The sequence below is a fragment of the Salmo salar genome, chromosome ssa27 (genome assembly GCF_905237065.1).
Source record: "Salmo salar chromosome ssa27, Ssal_v3.1, whole genome shotgun sequence".
Classification (NCBI taxonomy): Eukaryota; Metazoa; Chordata; class Actinopteri; order Salmoniformes; family Salmonidae; genus Salmo; species Salmo salar.
Genome location: NC_059468.1, coordinates 33,164,920 through 33,180,995, shown reverse-complemented (window position 1 = coordinate 33,180,995; position 16,076 = coordinate 33,164,920). Strand labels below are relative to the sequence as shown.

The following is a 16,076-nucleotide window of genomic DNA, read 5'->3' as shown; positions in this document are numbered from 1 at the left end:
GTACAACTGGGGCCCAGAGTGTTTCTGGGTCAAGACAGATCACATAGTCAGGAGAAATTCCTGCCCTTATTTGTGATTCCACCTTGATTAAAAAATATATACTTTTGCTTTGCATATAAATCATCAATACTATTAGATTTTTCTGGGGACCCATTTTGAGCAGTCCCCGTATTTTACAGTGAAATTGCGGTTTGATAAACTCTCCTCAACATAGGGCTAAGGCAAAGAGTAGCGCCGTAGACCAAACAAATGTGGAGATGGAACAGGTGGTAAGAGTATTATCCAAAAGAACTCGGAAACCAGATGGACACACGCCACCGAAAACAATCTCCTGCGATTCATGCGGCAGGACAGGGTAAACGAGGAAGAATAACAAATGACATAAAGTAAGTAAAATCGGGTAGCTGCTGAAATTAACATCTGATAGGTTTAGCTTTTTCAGGAGGGTTATGGCGGTGTAGGTTGTGATACTTCTGTTTCCTTTGGTTATGTGCCCCCTCCACCCTGTCCATCCCTCCCTCCCTCCCTGAAGACGGGTGGTATCAGTCACTCACACAGGAAGAGATGCTGCCTACCCTGAGAGACCTGGGCTGCCTCTGAAATGTAATTTCAGTTCCATTTCAGACTCTGGTCAAAAGTTGTCATTTCAAAAGTAGTGCACTATATAGGGAATAGGATGCCATTTCAGCCGCAGCCACAGGACCATCCCTGAGGTGGTGATCCAGATTGCTTCTCTGGAGTACATAGCTCAGGGGATGGCTCGGGGGATGCTGAAACGCTCTGAAAAGATTTCTACTTCAAGATGAACAAACCAATAAACAGCGTAACAAAAATCCACTTTATGTTTGAGTGTGTGTGTGAGTGAGAGACGGGAACCGGGTGGGCACATAGAAAGTGCCTACCAGGCCTCAGACCTCACTGCACGTCACTGCAAACAGGGTGTATGTAATAGAGAAAAAGCTCATTGACAAAGTAGCAAGAAGTAAGGTTACATCAGGTCTGTTTGAACGAAGTCTGACTGACTCCAAGACCCAAATACTGATTGTTATGCTTCGGAAAACTGTGCCGTCCAATTTGAGCTCCTTAAATGTGAACGTACACTGAGCAGAGGCAACGAGTGATATACTTCTGAAATTCTCCTTCACTTTCTCATGAGTTGTGAACTAAATTTGACATATCATAAACCCTGTCCTTCCATAAATCTGAGGAACACCAGTGTTTGGGCCTTGCCTATAGAGCTCCTGTTTCTCCTAGAAACTCAGGCAGTCTCTTTCCTTGCCAAATGGCTCCAGACCGACTCAAGGCTACTTCCTGGCGAACGTACCGTGCATTGCACCACTAGTTCAGGGACTTAGATACCCTTTTTTACTGCACTATTTTACTACCTAATTGGGCTTTCTCTTCTTGACCACAGAGAATGTATCTTTGTGTTTAAACAGCTGTTAACTACAATTCGCTATCTCTGGAGTACCGTCAACACTTTGTGAAAAACAGGGCTCCCACCCTGACCCGCTTCTCTCCCAGTTGTCTCACTAAATGATCCCTGCCAGTTCCCAAACCTCTGAATTTGATCTTAAATATGTGTTGTACTTTGTTGCAAATGAGCCACTGTTCCCACTCTGGTTAAATGTGTCAACTAAACTATAACCATAAATGACACAATCTGCCAGTGGTGTCTGATCCTGGCTTGCCTAAAGTCTGAGTGAAACATGTTGTGATGAGTAATAGTGTTTGGATAACTAAGCCCTTAACTGCCAGGTCAAAATGGGTCTTTGTGGCACTAAAAGGCACGGGACCCTACGACGTTCACAGAGTGCTTTGTACACCAAAATGTCTGTCGGAACCAGTCCAGAAACACTCAAAGTCCTTCATATAGGGAACTTAACATCTAAGAGGTTAAATCTCCAAAAGCGATAACTCATTCTTCCCCTTTACTTGAGGAAAATAGTATATTTATATTGGTTACTAAAGGCCCTTAAAATGTACTGTTACTGATACCTTTGTCTTTAATTTCATTGTTTTACATAAAATTATATCTGGAAAACGCCATAAGAGGCCTGCGTCCTTCCATCTGTATGGACAGACAGGATGTTTATATATGAATTATTTATTTACCTATCACTGCATTGGAAAAAAATGGATGGAGTTAGATTTCATTGTTTAACATAAAATAATATTTGGAAAACGCCATAGGAGGCCTGCGTCCATCCAGTTGTTTGGACAGACAGGTCGTTTATCTATTTATTCATAATTTATTTACCTATCACTAAGTTATTCCTATTGTTGCTGCCTGAAACGGTGGGCCATATGCAAGCCACATGTGTAGCTTATTAGCATCATATTAGGTCTGAGTCCTGAGTCACTCTGCTCTGTCGAGGTTCACTTCCTGATCTGCCTGCTCTCGCTTGCCTTTCGCCAGGGGTAAATGACAGTGACACAGCTGAGGGGTCCGCTACCTGGCTTGGCGAGGTCTCAGGTTCGACATCCTGTAGAGCTGTGAACGGACCGTGTCACAGAGGGCTGATCAAGATGGATAGAAGGTCCACAGTGGAGGGAGGGTCAGCTCCAGGGTTATTCCCTCATTATTATGGCTGTCTGTGTACTGCACTCCGCTGCACGCTCCCTGTATGACACCTTAAGATACACAGTGTTCTTCAGCTTTGACTCTGTGGCATTGGTTTTCCGCTCCAAACACCATCTGATTATTTCAAGGAGAGGCTGGAGGGAAGCTGAGGAGGGGCTTGGCCAGGGGAGAGACTGGGCCCGGGGAGAGGCTGGGGAGAGGATGGGCCTGGGGAGAGGCTGGGGAGAGCCTGGAGAGAGGATGGGCCTTGGGAGAGGCTGGGCCTAGGGAGAGGCTGGGCCTGGGGAGAGACTGGAGAGAGGACGGGCCTTGGGAGAGGCTGGGCTTAGGGAGAGGCTGGGCCTGGGGAGAGACTGGAGAGAGGCTGGGCTTAGGGAGAGGCTGGGCTTAGGGAGAGGCTGGGCCTGGGGAGAGCTGGGCCTGGGGAGAGGCTGGGCCTGGGGAGAGGCTGGGCCTGGGGAGAAAAAGTCAGAGCTCTAGAAAGAGGCCTGAGTTCCTAACTTGGATTTTTATTTTTGAGAGTTCCCAGTTGTCTTGAACACACTGATGTCGGAAGTCTGAGATTTTTGAGTTTCCAGTTCTCAGTTGTTTTGAACACGGCATTAATGCTCAGAGGGAGAGGGAATGGTATTTATTCCCTTTGAGTCAGGAACCAAAACTCCTCCGTAGTGACGCATGAATGTATTCGGTCACATGACAGCTCGATCAGCTGTTCGATTTCACTTACCGGCATGTCAACTGAGACAGGATCACAGTCAAACGAATTGGGAAGTTTGTCCCAAAGTGCTCTTCCAAGCGTTGGAGGTGAGCAGTCATCACTGGTGTGGGATACTTACTGATGCTGTTTTCTGTTAGGAACATGCACAGCCGAGGGAAGGTGGCGCGGTTGGCTTTTGAATGACTCTCTCTCCAATAAGAATTATTTCCTCAGAATCCACTGATTCGGTCTCTCATCTGTAGATTGTTTTTGTATTTCCCCTGCATGCCTGCGTTCGTTCAGTTTCCCAAATATGTCTGTTATATAGGCAAGGACACACATTTTCTTTTCATTACACAGAAAGTCAACCAAGTCTGTTTTTTTATTTTACATCCATTGTGAATGACAACAGTTCCTCTATCAATGTGAATAATCTTTCCAACACTCCCTCTTGATAACCACCGAGCCTCAGTGTGAAATAGAATATTGTCTCTGATCCCGTATCTCCACACAGTTTTGTGAACAGGCGTGCTCGCAGCAGATGTGATTTGATGTAGTTTTCAATCAAAGTTTCCTGCTGCAGTATATCTCTGAATTCTGTGCTCAGCTCTTTGTTTTCACCATATCAATTGCGACCATTAATATCGACGTGTTCTTGTTTGGGAACCACTACTGTAGAGCAACGTGTTTTACTGTCAGATCTTGTTGAAGACATTCCCAGACATGGGACCTGCACTTTCTCTTTCAGTAAATACACAATGACAGACAGACTCAAACTCAGCAAACTGCACTTTCTCTTACAGTAAATACACAATGACAGGCAGACTCAAACTCAGCAAACTGCACCTTCTCTCATGACAGGCTTGAACCAATTTCACATTAGTGAAACAGTGACAATACCAATACCAGTGACCATATTGATGTTTTCAGAGCGGGCCCTCTCATCATGATGTCCCGTGGTCCTGCTATACCAGTGTAGACTACTCAGAGGGCCAGTCTGAGGAAGGCCACTAGCACAGCCAGCATCTGTCTCCCATTTAGCACGTTAGCCTTGAACTGGACCCCCTCCAGTATGATACAGGCCCTTAACAGCCCCCCCAACCCCAACACCCTCCCCACCCCCTAGAGCCAGGCGTGCTTCAGCGCCATCGCGCCTACCTCTTATGGCGGCCAGATTGATTGCATTCGATATGAATTGTATTTCATTTAGCCCCTACATCAAGTGTTAGATTTACAGCCATTGTAAATGCATATAATTGTTGAGATTCTTTTTTTCTTCAAACACAGTCGTTGAGGTGTCTTTGTTCACAAAATTTGAGAGAAAGAAGTGTTTTGGGATCTTTTATTTCAGCTCATGAAACATGGGACCAACACTTTACATGTTGTGTTTATATTTTTGTTCAGTGTAAATCAGCCAAACCCCTTATGGAATAAACATTCAACATGATAAGACAGTAAAACTCAATCATACTGAAGAAATATCATCTTATGACAAATGCAGTAACACAATCTCTGGAGTGTGTTTTCTCACGAGAACCCTTGGTAATTGAGAAGTCGAGTAATGTAGAAATGAGGGGTTATTGGATGAAAGAGTACCCCATCATTACCCTGTTAACCCGTCCCTCTTTATTGGAGGGATCAGCCTGAATCCTCTAAAGCTGTGTGGGGTCACACACACACACACACACACACACACACACACACACACACACACACACACACACACACACACACACACACACACACACACACACACACACACACATATTTTTCTATCCTCGTGGGGACCTAAAATTGATTTCAATTCCAAATCTAAAGCCTAACCCGTAACCCTAATTGTAACCTTAACCCATACCTAGCTTAAAATATAATGGTCCTTGTTTTACTATCCTTGTGGGGGCTTTGAGGGATTTCAGATCCCCACAAGGATAGAAGAACCAAGGTATGATCCTTCTACCTCACCTAAAGTAGAGCCCACCTAAACCTCTGTCTGAAATGGCACCCTGAAATGGCCTATATAGTGCACTACTTTTGCAGAAGAAGTGCTATATATAGCGAATAGGGTGCCATTTCAGACACATCCTCAGTGTTGCGCTGGCTACTAGTGTGACACCTGCCCTGGTATGGACAGTTCAGTACTGTGTGACTTAGTCTGGTGCTAGCTAGCTAGCTAGCTAAATAGGGGAATTGTCCTGCTCCATGCTCACATTCACTTCATTTCATACCAGCGAAAAAGCTGCTGTCCAACAAACACATGCTTCATTTTCAGTGATCCGCTACAGGTCGCGTGGGTACTCACGGTAACTGACACCCAGCTCCAGACATCCCTCTTCCCGTCCCCCTCTCTCCCCTCCCTGTGCACCAACCCTGGGCCCTGATCCCAGGACGAGCAGCGGACGGGACTGAGCGCTGGACAAAACAAAAACAAACAAACAGAGAACATGCTTCCTGTTCCTGTAAGCCTCTCCGCACAAAACATTAAGAATCTAAAACCGCAGAGCAATAGGGAGCTCACTTACCCTGCAGGGACTTGGACTGGCTAGCCCAGCGCAGAGTGCAGTTAGCTAGCATCACCTAACTGAGAACAGCTCCACAAAGAAGACACCTTAAAAGAGTTCAGACAGTCTGTCTGTCTGCTTTCCTGGGTATGAAAGATGCATTGTGTGTTTAAGAGGACAGGGGAACTAGCTCTCTCTCTCTCTCTCTGATGGTGTGATTCATTCAAAGGGCTAGCTCAGGCCCAACTCCCACTTCCACCCCATCCACCCCCAGTCTTCCTGAATCCTGCTTGAGGGGAGAGCACTTTCAGGGGGCTGTCCAGGTAAGGATTTAGTGGCTCTGATTTAAGGCCCTGGGGGGACTCCACAGCTGGGTAGGGGATTAGACCCAGCGCTGGGGAAGGAAGGTTTGGGGATGGTGGGGGGTGGGGGGGAATAAATCAGGGAGTTTCGTTCAAAACTCAAGGAGGGGATGATGAGAGGAAGGGAAGGGATGAGAAGACAAGAGAGTAAGAGAGAATTGACCAGGGTTAAAACCTACAATCAGAGAGATGAATAAAGCCCTACAGGATTGTTCTCTGTATTAGGTATTTCCAAGCCCTTGTTCATTCATCTTTTGTTGTGTAAAAAGACAAACTGAAACAGTCAAGGTCAGGGTTTCAAACCAAAACTGTGGTTGTGGCCTAGTGCCACACACACACACACACACACCCACCCACACACACAGGCTCAAACTGACTCCAACGCACGAACGCACACACAATCTCACACGCACACACGCACACACACCCACAGGCTCAAACTGACTCCAACGCACGAACGCCACACAATCTCACACGCACACACGCACACACACACACACACGCACACACACACACAGGCTCAAACTGACTCCAACGCACGAACGCACACACAATCTCACACGCACACACACACACACACACACACACAGGCTCAAACTGACTCCAACGCACGAACGCACACACAATCTCACACGCACACACGCACACACACACACACCCACACACACACAGGCTCAAACTGACTCCAACGCACGAACGCCACACAATCTCACACGCACACACGCACACACACACACACACACACACAGGCTCAAACTGACTCCAACGCACGAACGCACACACAATCTCACACGCACACACGCACGCACACACAGGCTCAAACTGACTCCAACGCACGAACGCACACACAATCTCACACGCACACACACACACACACACACACACACACACACACACACACACACACACACACACACACACACACGAAAACCAGCCTGACGGATGCCAGTGTAGGTGTGAATGTCTCCCAAGCTGCCTCCTTCCTTCTCCCTCTCTTTCTGTTCACCACACCTCGGCTACACTCCCCCTCTCCCCCCTGGAAGAACTCCTCTGTGTCCAGATAATAAAAGACTGCTGCTGGGTGCCGCCAGCCCTCGTTACTGGCACGCGGAGGGCAGGAGACTGCTGCTGGGTGCCGCCAGCCCTCGTTACTGGCACGCGGAGGGCAGGAGACTGCTGCTGGGTGCCGCCAGCCCTCGTTACTGGCACGCGGAGGGCAGGAGACTGCTGCTTCAGCTTGGGCCTGACCTTTCCTTCCTCCATATCAAATGTGGTGCTTAAAGTAACCAGAGAGTGGCCTTTTACTTTTCTTTAGATGAGCTCAGGCAACTCAATTTCACTGTGGTTTACTTCCACCACCGTCTGCACGGCTGGAGCACCATGATGTCATTGGGCCTGGGCTGTAGTAAGGACATGTGCAGGCAGGCAGAGCACAAAAAAGGTTAGCCCTATTTAGGGGTAATTTATAACAGATCTAAATTAAGCTGACTGCCAAGAGTTCACAGTACTGTTTTCCCTCCAATTAAAGACTGTAAACTCCCAAAAGTTTGGATTTTGCAGGTGCCGCAAATTGGGGTCAAGGAGTATCAAATCTGGCCGCTCTCTCTCTTTCGATGAAAGATACCCCGTTTCAACTGCCTGTGGGGGCTTTGGTTCCTCGCATGTTTTTTAGTAACCCCTCCTGCCCTAAGGAGAGAGAAAGAAAATAGCACAGGAATGTTTTTCACGTTACATCTGCCAAAGTCTTCAAAGTGGAAGAAGGGCTCCATTGTCAGCGAGGGAAAGCGCAGACAGACGAAACAAGACTGAAGATCTGTGAAAGAGAATGCCTTGGCTTGTCCTACAGTACGCTGGCCTGAGCCTCACAGCTCTGTCTGCCTCTCACTGTCTGTCTGTCTGTCTGTCTGTTGACTATTGTGTCACCAAGCCTCTGGGAAAGACCAGATCAACCTGTGTGTGTGTGTGTGTGTGTGTGTGTGTGTGTGTGTGTGTGTGTGTGTGTGTGTGTGTGTGTGCATGTGCGCGTGTTCCATCCCTCTATGAGAGCTTTGTTTATGAGGGAGTCTATTTCTGGTCCAGGGACACATGAGAGATGAGGTCCATTTTGGGGCAGAATCTGTGATCAAATGTGCCCGTCTAAGTTAATAAAACTTAGTCACTGGTATAGTAGCTAAAGACTTATTTGATTGAGGTGAGTGGGTGCTATAATTAAAGGACTCTGCAGGACCCTGTATTGTTCATGCATAATGTTCCAATAGGGCTAGCTGAGTGTGGTGTATGTCATCGCAGACCTCTGATTAAAAATAAACTCAGAGAGGAAGAAATGTGAGGCTCACCAAAAACCATTGAAAACCAAAACTGGCTCATAGTTCCAATCCTAGAGATTCCAGAAGGAAAACCTCATCTCTTAGCGGTGGTCTTGATTAAGTAAAAAACAACGAAGGAAAAAACAGGGCCACAAACATCAAATGCGAGGAAAATATTAATGTGCCCTAATGATGTCAGTAATTTGTTTGGCTGCTACCGTTTGAAGTGACTCAATGTTTGAATAGCAAAAGCTCTTAAAGATCTGGATTTCAACCCCCTTTCTGCATTCTCTCTCTCTTTCCTGCATCTTTAGCTCATATTTCTCTTCCTGTCACGTACGTGCATCCCTCATCGTCGCTGGCTACCTCAGAGAGAGGACGAAGCCACTAAAAACACCGCAATAACTACAAATCACCACATTGTTCAACATCATTACACAGACGGTACAAATCTTGCCTGTTCAGTGTAAACCACTTCGTAGTGAAGACGTGAATTCCAAAACTAGCTCATTATGACACAGTAATAACACACCACCAGTGTTCCGTAGTTAGTCTGAATGGTAGCCAGCAGTGGAATACCCACACGGCAGCCTGGTCCAAAGCTGCTGACAATCACAGAAAACCCAGAGAGCCCATTGGGGAAACCAGCACCCAGAGCCATTAGTTTCCCAAATGAACTTTGTGGAAGCGAGATCTCAAGGAGCCTCAGAACACAGGCAGGAGAGAATGGGGCTCAAATTTTTTCCACTTATCCTGGAATGTGACCTTCCCCAAGCCCAGTTTCTCTACACCGACCGCATATTTGCTGTTTGTTTTGATCACGCTCCCTTAGGGTGAAAAAACAGAAAAGGAGGAAGAGAAGGCAAGAAAAAGCGATGGAAACACTCACCGTCTGCCAGAACACTGCAGCAATTTCTTTTAAAACTATTCAGAGTGATGCAATGGGAGTGTTATTGGGTTTCACTGACAGGAAAACCACAGGCACACACACACACACACACACACACACACACACACACACACACACACACACACACACACACACACACACACACACACACCTCAGTGTTGTGGGTGAGACACACAGTAACAGACATCCAAGGCCTCTCCAAAGAGTCTGTGCTTTTCAGACTGCTTCAGTGCCACTGTCTAAAGTCTTCCACAGAAACGGAGTAGAACCGTAATGACAGAACTACAGAGACACACAGAGGCATTTATCTTACGTAGGAAACAAAACATACACACATAATAATGGGCCATGACAACACATTTACAATGGAGGCTCTTGGTGGGGCCCCCATGCAGGCAGGGCTAGGTTCAAAGCTCTGTGGCAGTGGGGCCCCTGCTCAGAGTATGTGTGAGTGTAACGGTGGGGACCCTGGGCAGGGCTCAAATTGGTGTGGCAGTGGCGAGTCAGAGGAACAGAGCAGGAAGTCATTAAAAGGTCAACAAGTCTTAAGACTTTATGACGTCATCTCAGAGTTTCAGACAGAGAGGTTTTCCCTTTGGAATTTGTCTCGTGCCATTTTCAGTTTTGATGTAGAACAGGTGGAGGTCCTCCCTCCCGCCGAAGCTAGTCTCAGTCTCGAGGCCCTGCCTGGTCTGATGTTCTTACAGAGTTTCGCCTGTCTCTCCGGGTACTGGCAACCGACGATCAGCAAATGATTATTACATGTTTTTTTACCCCTTTTTCTCCCCAATTTCATGGTATCCAATCGGTATTTACAGTCTTGTCCCATCGCAGCAACTCCCTACGGACTTGGGAGAGGCGAAGGTCGAGAGCCAAGCGTCCTCCAAAACATGACCCTGCCAAGCCTCACTGCTTCTTGACACACTGCTCGCTTAACCCGGAAGCCAGCCGCACCAATGTGTTGGAGGAAACACTGTCCAGCTGGCGACGGAGTCTGCTTGAAGGCCCTCTGCCCGCCACAAGGAGTCGCTAGAGCGCGATGGGATAAGGAAATCCTGGCCGGTCAAACCCTCCCCTAACCTGGACGACGCTGGGCTAATTGTGCGCCGCCTACAGTGCCTTAGACCACTGCGCCACTCAGGAGGCCCTACAGGTCAGCTACTAACATGCTCTGACTGAGCCCACATGGCCTTGTGAAACCTTCAGGTTTTCTTATGCCATGTATGGGACCAATCCCTTTGCGTTAATATATATTTATATTTTTACGCGTGTCCATTTCCTCTGTCCCGGTACGACTTGGGAGACCTGGGAAAAACAGGACTTCAAAACGGGGGCAGCTGCAATCAATATAATGGTTTCCCAGGCTACTGCCAGTGTTAATTGATAAATGTGGTAAAGCGAACCAAGGCCAACATATTCCTGCTTTGCTTTTTTTGAAAGCAGAAATTCAAGAGTGGAAACAGATTAAATGGTGGGGGAGAGACTGAAATATACTTTGAGGCATTGGAGTTGTTCACCAATCTCATGCATGTGTGCAATATCAAAGCACCATACTTACTAGGACTGCTCCTTAAATGTATCTTCACATTTTTTTGTTCCCTGTCAGCAACAAGAAGCTTCAGGGGAAACTAATGTCACTGCCCTCTGAATGGGCTTTCGTGGCAACAGCTAACGTTTTCCATCTCTTTAGCTCTAGCATGCTTTCCAGGACAAAGGGAATGGAGAAACTTCATCTAAACTAACACTAGAAAAATAACAATTTTGTGGTTTAAAGTAGTTGGCTTTTATTTATTTCCATTTGGACCCTATTGAGAGTTGATTTCAAGACCACCCGAGTCATTCTAAATGTATATATGGTGTTCAGTGAAGAAACAAACTGCCATCTCTCAGAGCTACAGTAGACAAGTGGTTTGAAGTGAACCAATTGCATTGTATTCCCCAACCCCATTAAAAGCCTACTTACTCCCCATCGTGAACATGCCAAGTGTGTTAAAAGCCATACGGATCAATCAACTCTTTGAATATTAGCATAATATTGGCCAATGACTAGTATGAGTGTTAGTGATTTCAATGCAAATCCTGGCACAATATTGGCCAAATCAATCCACGAGAGCAAACCTAACCCACAAACCAGGAAGAGAGGATATTCCACAAACCAACTGATTAGGTGTAAGAGGAAATGTAGGGTTAACGGCTAGAAATGCTAGACGATTTATAAATGACCTGGCATTTGATTCATGGCCATACATTGTGATAAACAACACTTCAACAGTTGAGATGACTCCAACAGCTGAGGTACAAATATCTAGGGCCTAGGCTATAACATACACAGACATTATCTAGAACATGCGTATCCCTCCGCTGTAGTGCAGACGTCTTAGTTCTCTCACGGTCGTGGTCGTCATTGTTCCTATTGTAATCTAGAACATGCGTATCCCTCCGCTGTAGTGCAGACGTCTTAGTTCTCTCACGGTCGTGGTTGTCATCGTTCCTATTGTAATCTAGAACATGCGTATCCCTCCGCTGTAGTGCAGACGTCTTAGTTCTCTCACGGTCGTGGTTGTCATCGTTCCTATTGTAATCTAGAACATGCGTATCCCTCCGCTGTAGTGCAGACGTCTTAGTTCTCTCACGGTCGTGGTTATCATCGTTCCTATTGTAATCTAGAACATTGGCAATAGCATTGCTTTGAAGACAATGTCAACATTTCTCAAATCACATTTCATTCACAATGCTTTCAGAGTCAGACCATAGCTAAAACATTGACTGTTTCTGAGCCAGAAACCTTTTGTGACCATGTACACAGTGAAGCCATGAATGTTTAACCAGCTCAGACAGCAGTGCAGTACACTGTATCCACTGGACTGGACTGGACTGGAGACCCAAATGGCACCTTATTCCCTATTTAGTGAAATACTTTCAAACAGAGCCCTATGGGCCATTTGTCAAAAGTAGTGCTTCAGAGACCGATGGGCCCTGGCCAAAAGTAGTGCACTACATAGAGAATAGGGTGTAATTTCAGGCAAAGGCTCTGATAGAAACACAGGTGTGCAGTGTAGCACAGCCCTGCCCTGACAGAGACTGATCTATAATCCTCCACTTTGTGATGGCTCTCGTCGGGTTGAGATGAGTAGGAAAACCCACATCCCTGCTTGCATTTACTTCAGAGGTTTTGAGTTCACCCTCCCTGACCCGGCGAGGCAAAAGAGAATGAAGAGCGAGACTCAAACAAAACACTTCAGACGCCTCAGACCAGTTTTAATTATAAAGAAATACACTTCAGACGCCTCAGACCAGTTTGAATTATAAAGAAACACACTTCAGACGCCTCAGACCAGTTTGAATTATAAAGAAACACACTTCAGACGCCTCAGACCAGTTTGAATTATAAAGAAACACACTTCAGACACCTCAGACCAGTTTGAATTATAAAGAAATACACTTCAGACACCTCAGACCAGTTTGAATTATAAAGAAACACACTTCAGACGCCTCAGACCAGTTTGAATTATAAAGAAACACACTTCAGACACCTCAGACCAGTTTTAATTATAAAGAAATACACTTCAGACACCTCAGACCAGTTTGAATTATAAAGAAATACTTGTAGCAAAACAGACAAAGATGTCGTGAAAAGCAGTCCGAAGGTTTTACAATTCAAACGAGGTTAAAAAAGGCTCATATATCGTAACACTAGTCTGATGTCATTGACAGTAGTCCTCAGGAACCTCAACTGGACATCCATTGTGTACACTCAGAGATTTACACAGATACTTATAGGACAGGGGCCTTCTGGGGGCCCACAACAGCTTTGTTCTCCATAGTTGTTTCTATTGGCAAGTTCCTTCTCTGGATTTACAGTATATTTTGTCACAGGGGATGTCTGAAGGGTCCAAGCATTAGTGGTTCCACTGCTATGAGGCAGCTGTACAGAACAGCTACACAGACGGAAATGGGCTTTCCTGCCCAGTCCAGATTTGACATGTTTTTACAGTCTCAGTTTCACTGAGAGAGAGAGAGAGAGAGAGATTATGGCTGTGTGGTTGGTGTTCGGTGTTCTCTTAGCTTGGACAAATACTAACATGGCTACTAAACATGAGGATAATATGCATGATATCAGGCACTTGATTGGTTCTTCCCTGAGGGATAGCCATCACAGGACAGGGGAGGAGTCTGGGAAGCATCTAAATACACACATATCTCAAAATCAGCCTCTGTTGGTCATTTGTTTTCAGGTGAGGCCGCAGGTTAAAACAAGCTGTGGTCAGGTGGTCTCTGGCTCAAGTCACACCATGTTCCCTACATAGTGCTCCACCCACATAGGGGCCCTGTTCAAAAGTAGTGCACCGTCTAGGGAATAGGGCGCCATTTGAGATGTAACCGGAGGTTTCCCTATTTCCTAAATAGTGCAGAGCTTTTGTCACTATACAGGGAATATGGAGTAATTTGACGTAACCACGGTGACAGTAGAAATGGTTTAGGTGAAGAGGCGGATGGTGGCGTCGGCCCCTGAGGAGAACACCCATGGCTGGGTGGGGTGGAAGGTCACGTCTAGGACCCCCAGGTCGTGGGTGATCTGGTGACCCTTTAGTACCTTGACTGGAACAATGAGAGGGTTCTGGAGCAGGTCACTGTGAGAGAGAGGTAGGGGAAGAGGGAGAGATAACGAGAGAAAGATAGATGGATAGAGAGATGAGTTATGACATCAGAACACTGCAGAAGATCAAACACAGACAATATTCTAAAGTAACTTTTTCTTCATTCAAATGCCGTTGAGGGTTATACTGTCTAAATAAAAGGTACAATACAGGAAACAGTCTGTACAATAGGCATCGACATTTCGGTGAGTTGGAAACTTGGCCAAAAATAACATTCCATCTTTGGATGTAATATAAAGAGATCTAATTAGAGGGAGACTGGTGAAGGGGTTGGATGGACAGATGTGTTGCCCTCACGGTACACGCTTCATTACCCTTACTAAAATAGATGTTTATGACCTAACTGGCTCTATGGTTGTGGATATGTGATGGAGGACAGCCAAAAATGGGTTCAGAGACATTGAGAGAGAGCGAGACTTGAGAGACAGACAGAAGAGAGAAGTGAGGAAGACGAGAGAGAGAGAGAGAGAGAGAGAGGTAATATTATATTACACAGTAGGTGTGATGACTTACTTGTAGACCATGCCGTGACAGACGATCACACTGCCATCATCAGCACCAGAGGCGAATAGCGGGTAGTGTTTGTGATAGGCCACGCCCCTCAAAGCCTTCTTGTGGTGCCTGGGACAAAACAGACAATAAAACTTCAGAACCACTAAAACACAGATCTTACGAATAACCATCATTTAACAAAAACCCATGTTCAGAAAATATGATTCATTGTCAATAATTCCAAATGAATAAGTGAATGGATGGTGTTCAGTCACCGCAGCATCTTGTAGGGTTTGGTGGAGAGGTCCAGATCAAACCAGGCCAGTCTGCAGTCATAGCTGCCACAGATCAGGTTATCACCTGACCAGGAAGATTAAGGAGGGAGAATTAGAGATGGGTCAGAACAACTCTATATCCTGGATTCTCTAAGTAGCCGTAGATCAAAACATATTTAAACAATTTGATGGTCCAGATATTCCACACATCTCAGACTTCTCTATCAATCATATTAACACTTTGAATCCTTGAGAATGAACTTCAAATCAAACTTTATTGAAAGTGCAGTTCACCTTCTCTCCACACCCTTTACAGTACAACATAATTCTTCTCTGAGGGGGACCTGTGACCTCTGGTGCGGCACTAACCTCCAGGGTGAATGGCCATGCTGGAGATCCACTTGCAGTTGGTCATCAGCTTCTTGGTCAGCTCTTGCTTGATGAGGTTGTAGACGCGCACGTAGCGCTGCGTGGCCACGAAGAAGTAGGGCCGCAGCGGGTGGAAGGAGACGCACTGCACCAGGCCCTTGTTCTTGCGGAAGGGGTTCTGCGTTCGCCGCTTGCTCACCTGGTGGATGAGCACCTGCAGGTTGCTGCTGTTGTCAGGCATGACGCTGGCCAGGTAGTCACCCTTACCGTGCCAAACTACCTGCTTCACTGCCTGGAGGAGAGAGGGAAAAGGGAAAAGGAGAGAGAGCGGGAAAAGGAGAGAGCGGGAGGGAAAAGGGGAGAGCGAGAGGGAGGGAAAAGGGAAGAGGGAAAAGGAGAGAGAGAGAGGGGGAGAAAAGGAGAGAGAGAGAGAGAAAAGGAGAGAGAGAAAAGGGGAGAGAGAGAGAGGGGGAGGGAAAAGGGGAAAAGGAAAGAGAGAGAGAGGGAAAAGGAGAGCGAGAGAGAGAGAGGGAAAAGGAGAGCGAGAGAGGGAAAAGGAGAGAGAGAGAGAGAGGGAAAAGGAGAGAGAGAGAGAGAGAAGGAGAGAGAGAGAGAGAAAAGGAGAGAGAGCGAGAGAGAGGGAAAAGGAGAGCGAGAGAGAGGGGGAAAAGGAGAGCGAGAGAGAGGGAAAAGGAGAGCGAGAGAGAGGGAAAAGGAGAGCGAGAGAGAGAGGGAAAAGGAGAGCGAGAGAGAGGGAAAAGGAGAGCGAGAGAGAGAGGGAAAAGGAGAGAGAGGGAAAAGGAGAGAGAGGGAAAAGGAGAGAGAGAGAGAAAAGGAGAGAGAGAGAGAAAAGGAGAGAGAGAGAAAAGGGAGAGAGAGAGAAAAGGAGAGAGAGAGAAAAGGAGAGAGAGGGAAAAGGAGAGAG

At 46.5% G+C, this 16,076-nt stretch overlaps 1 protein-coding gene across 2 annotated transcripts in view; it reads right to left on the bottom strand.

The window, feature by feature from the left end:
- Positions 1–12,594: 12,594 nt before the first annotated feature.
- The window catches only part of LOC100380787 (block of proliferation 1), an 86,977-nt gene continuing 83,495 nt past the window's right edge, over positions 12,595–16,076 (bottom strand). Inside the window, exons 13-16 of one of the 2 annotated variants that reach the window (XM_014178542.2) lie at positions 15,152–15,443; positions 14,783–14,867; positions 14,529–14,636; positions 12,595–13,988 (exon numbers count right to left, since the gene is read on the bottom strand). In XM_014178542.2, the coding sequence (XP_014034017.2) occupies positions 13,835–13,988; positions 14,529–14,636; positions 14,783–14,867; positions 15,152–15,443 (639 nt within the window). In that variant the 3' untranslated portion in view covers positions 12,595–13,834. 2 annotated transcript variants of the gene reach the window in all.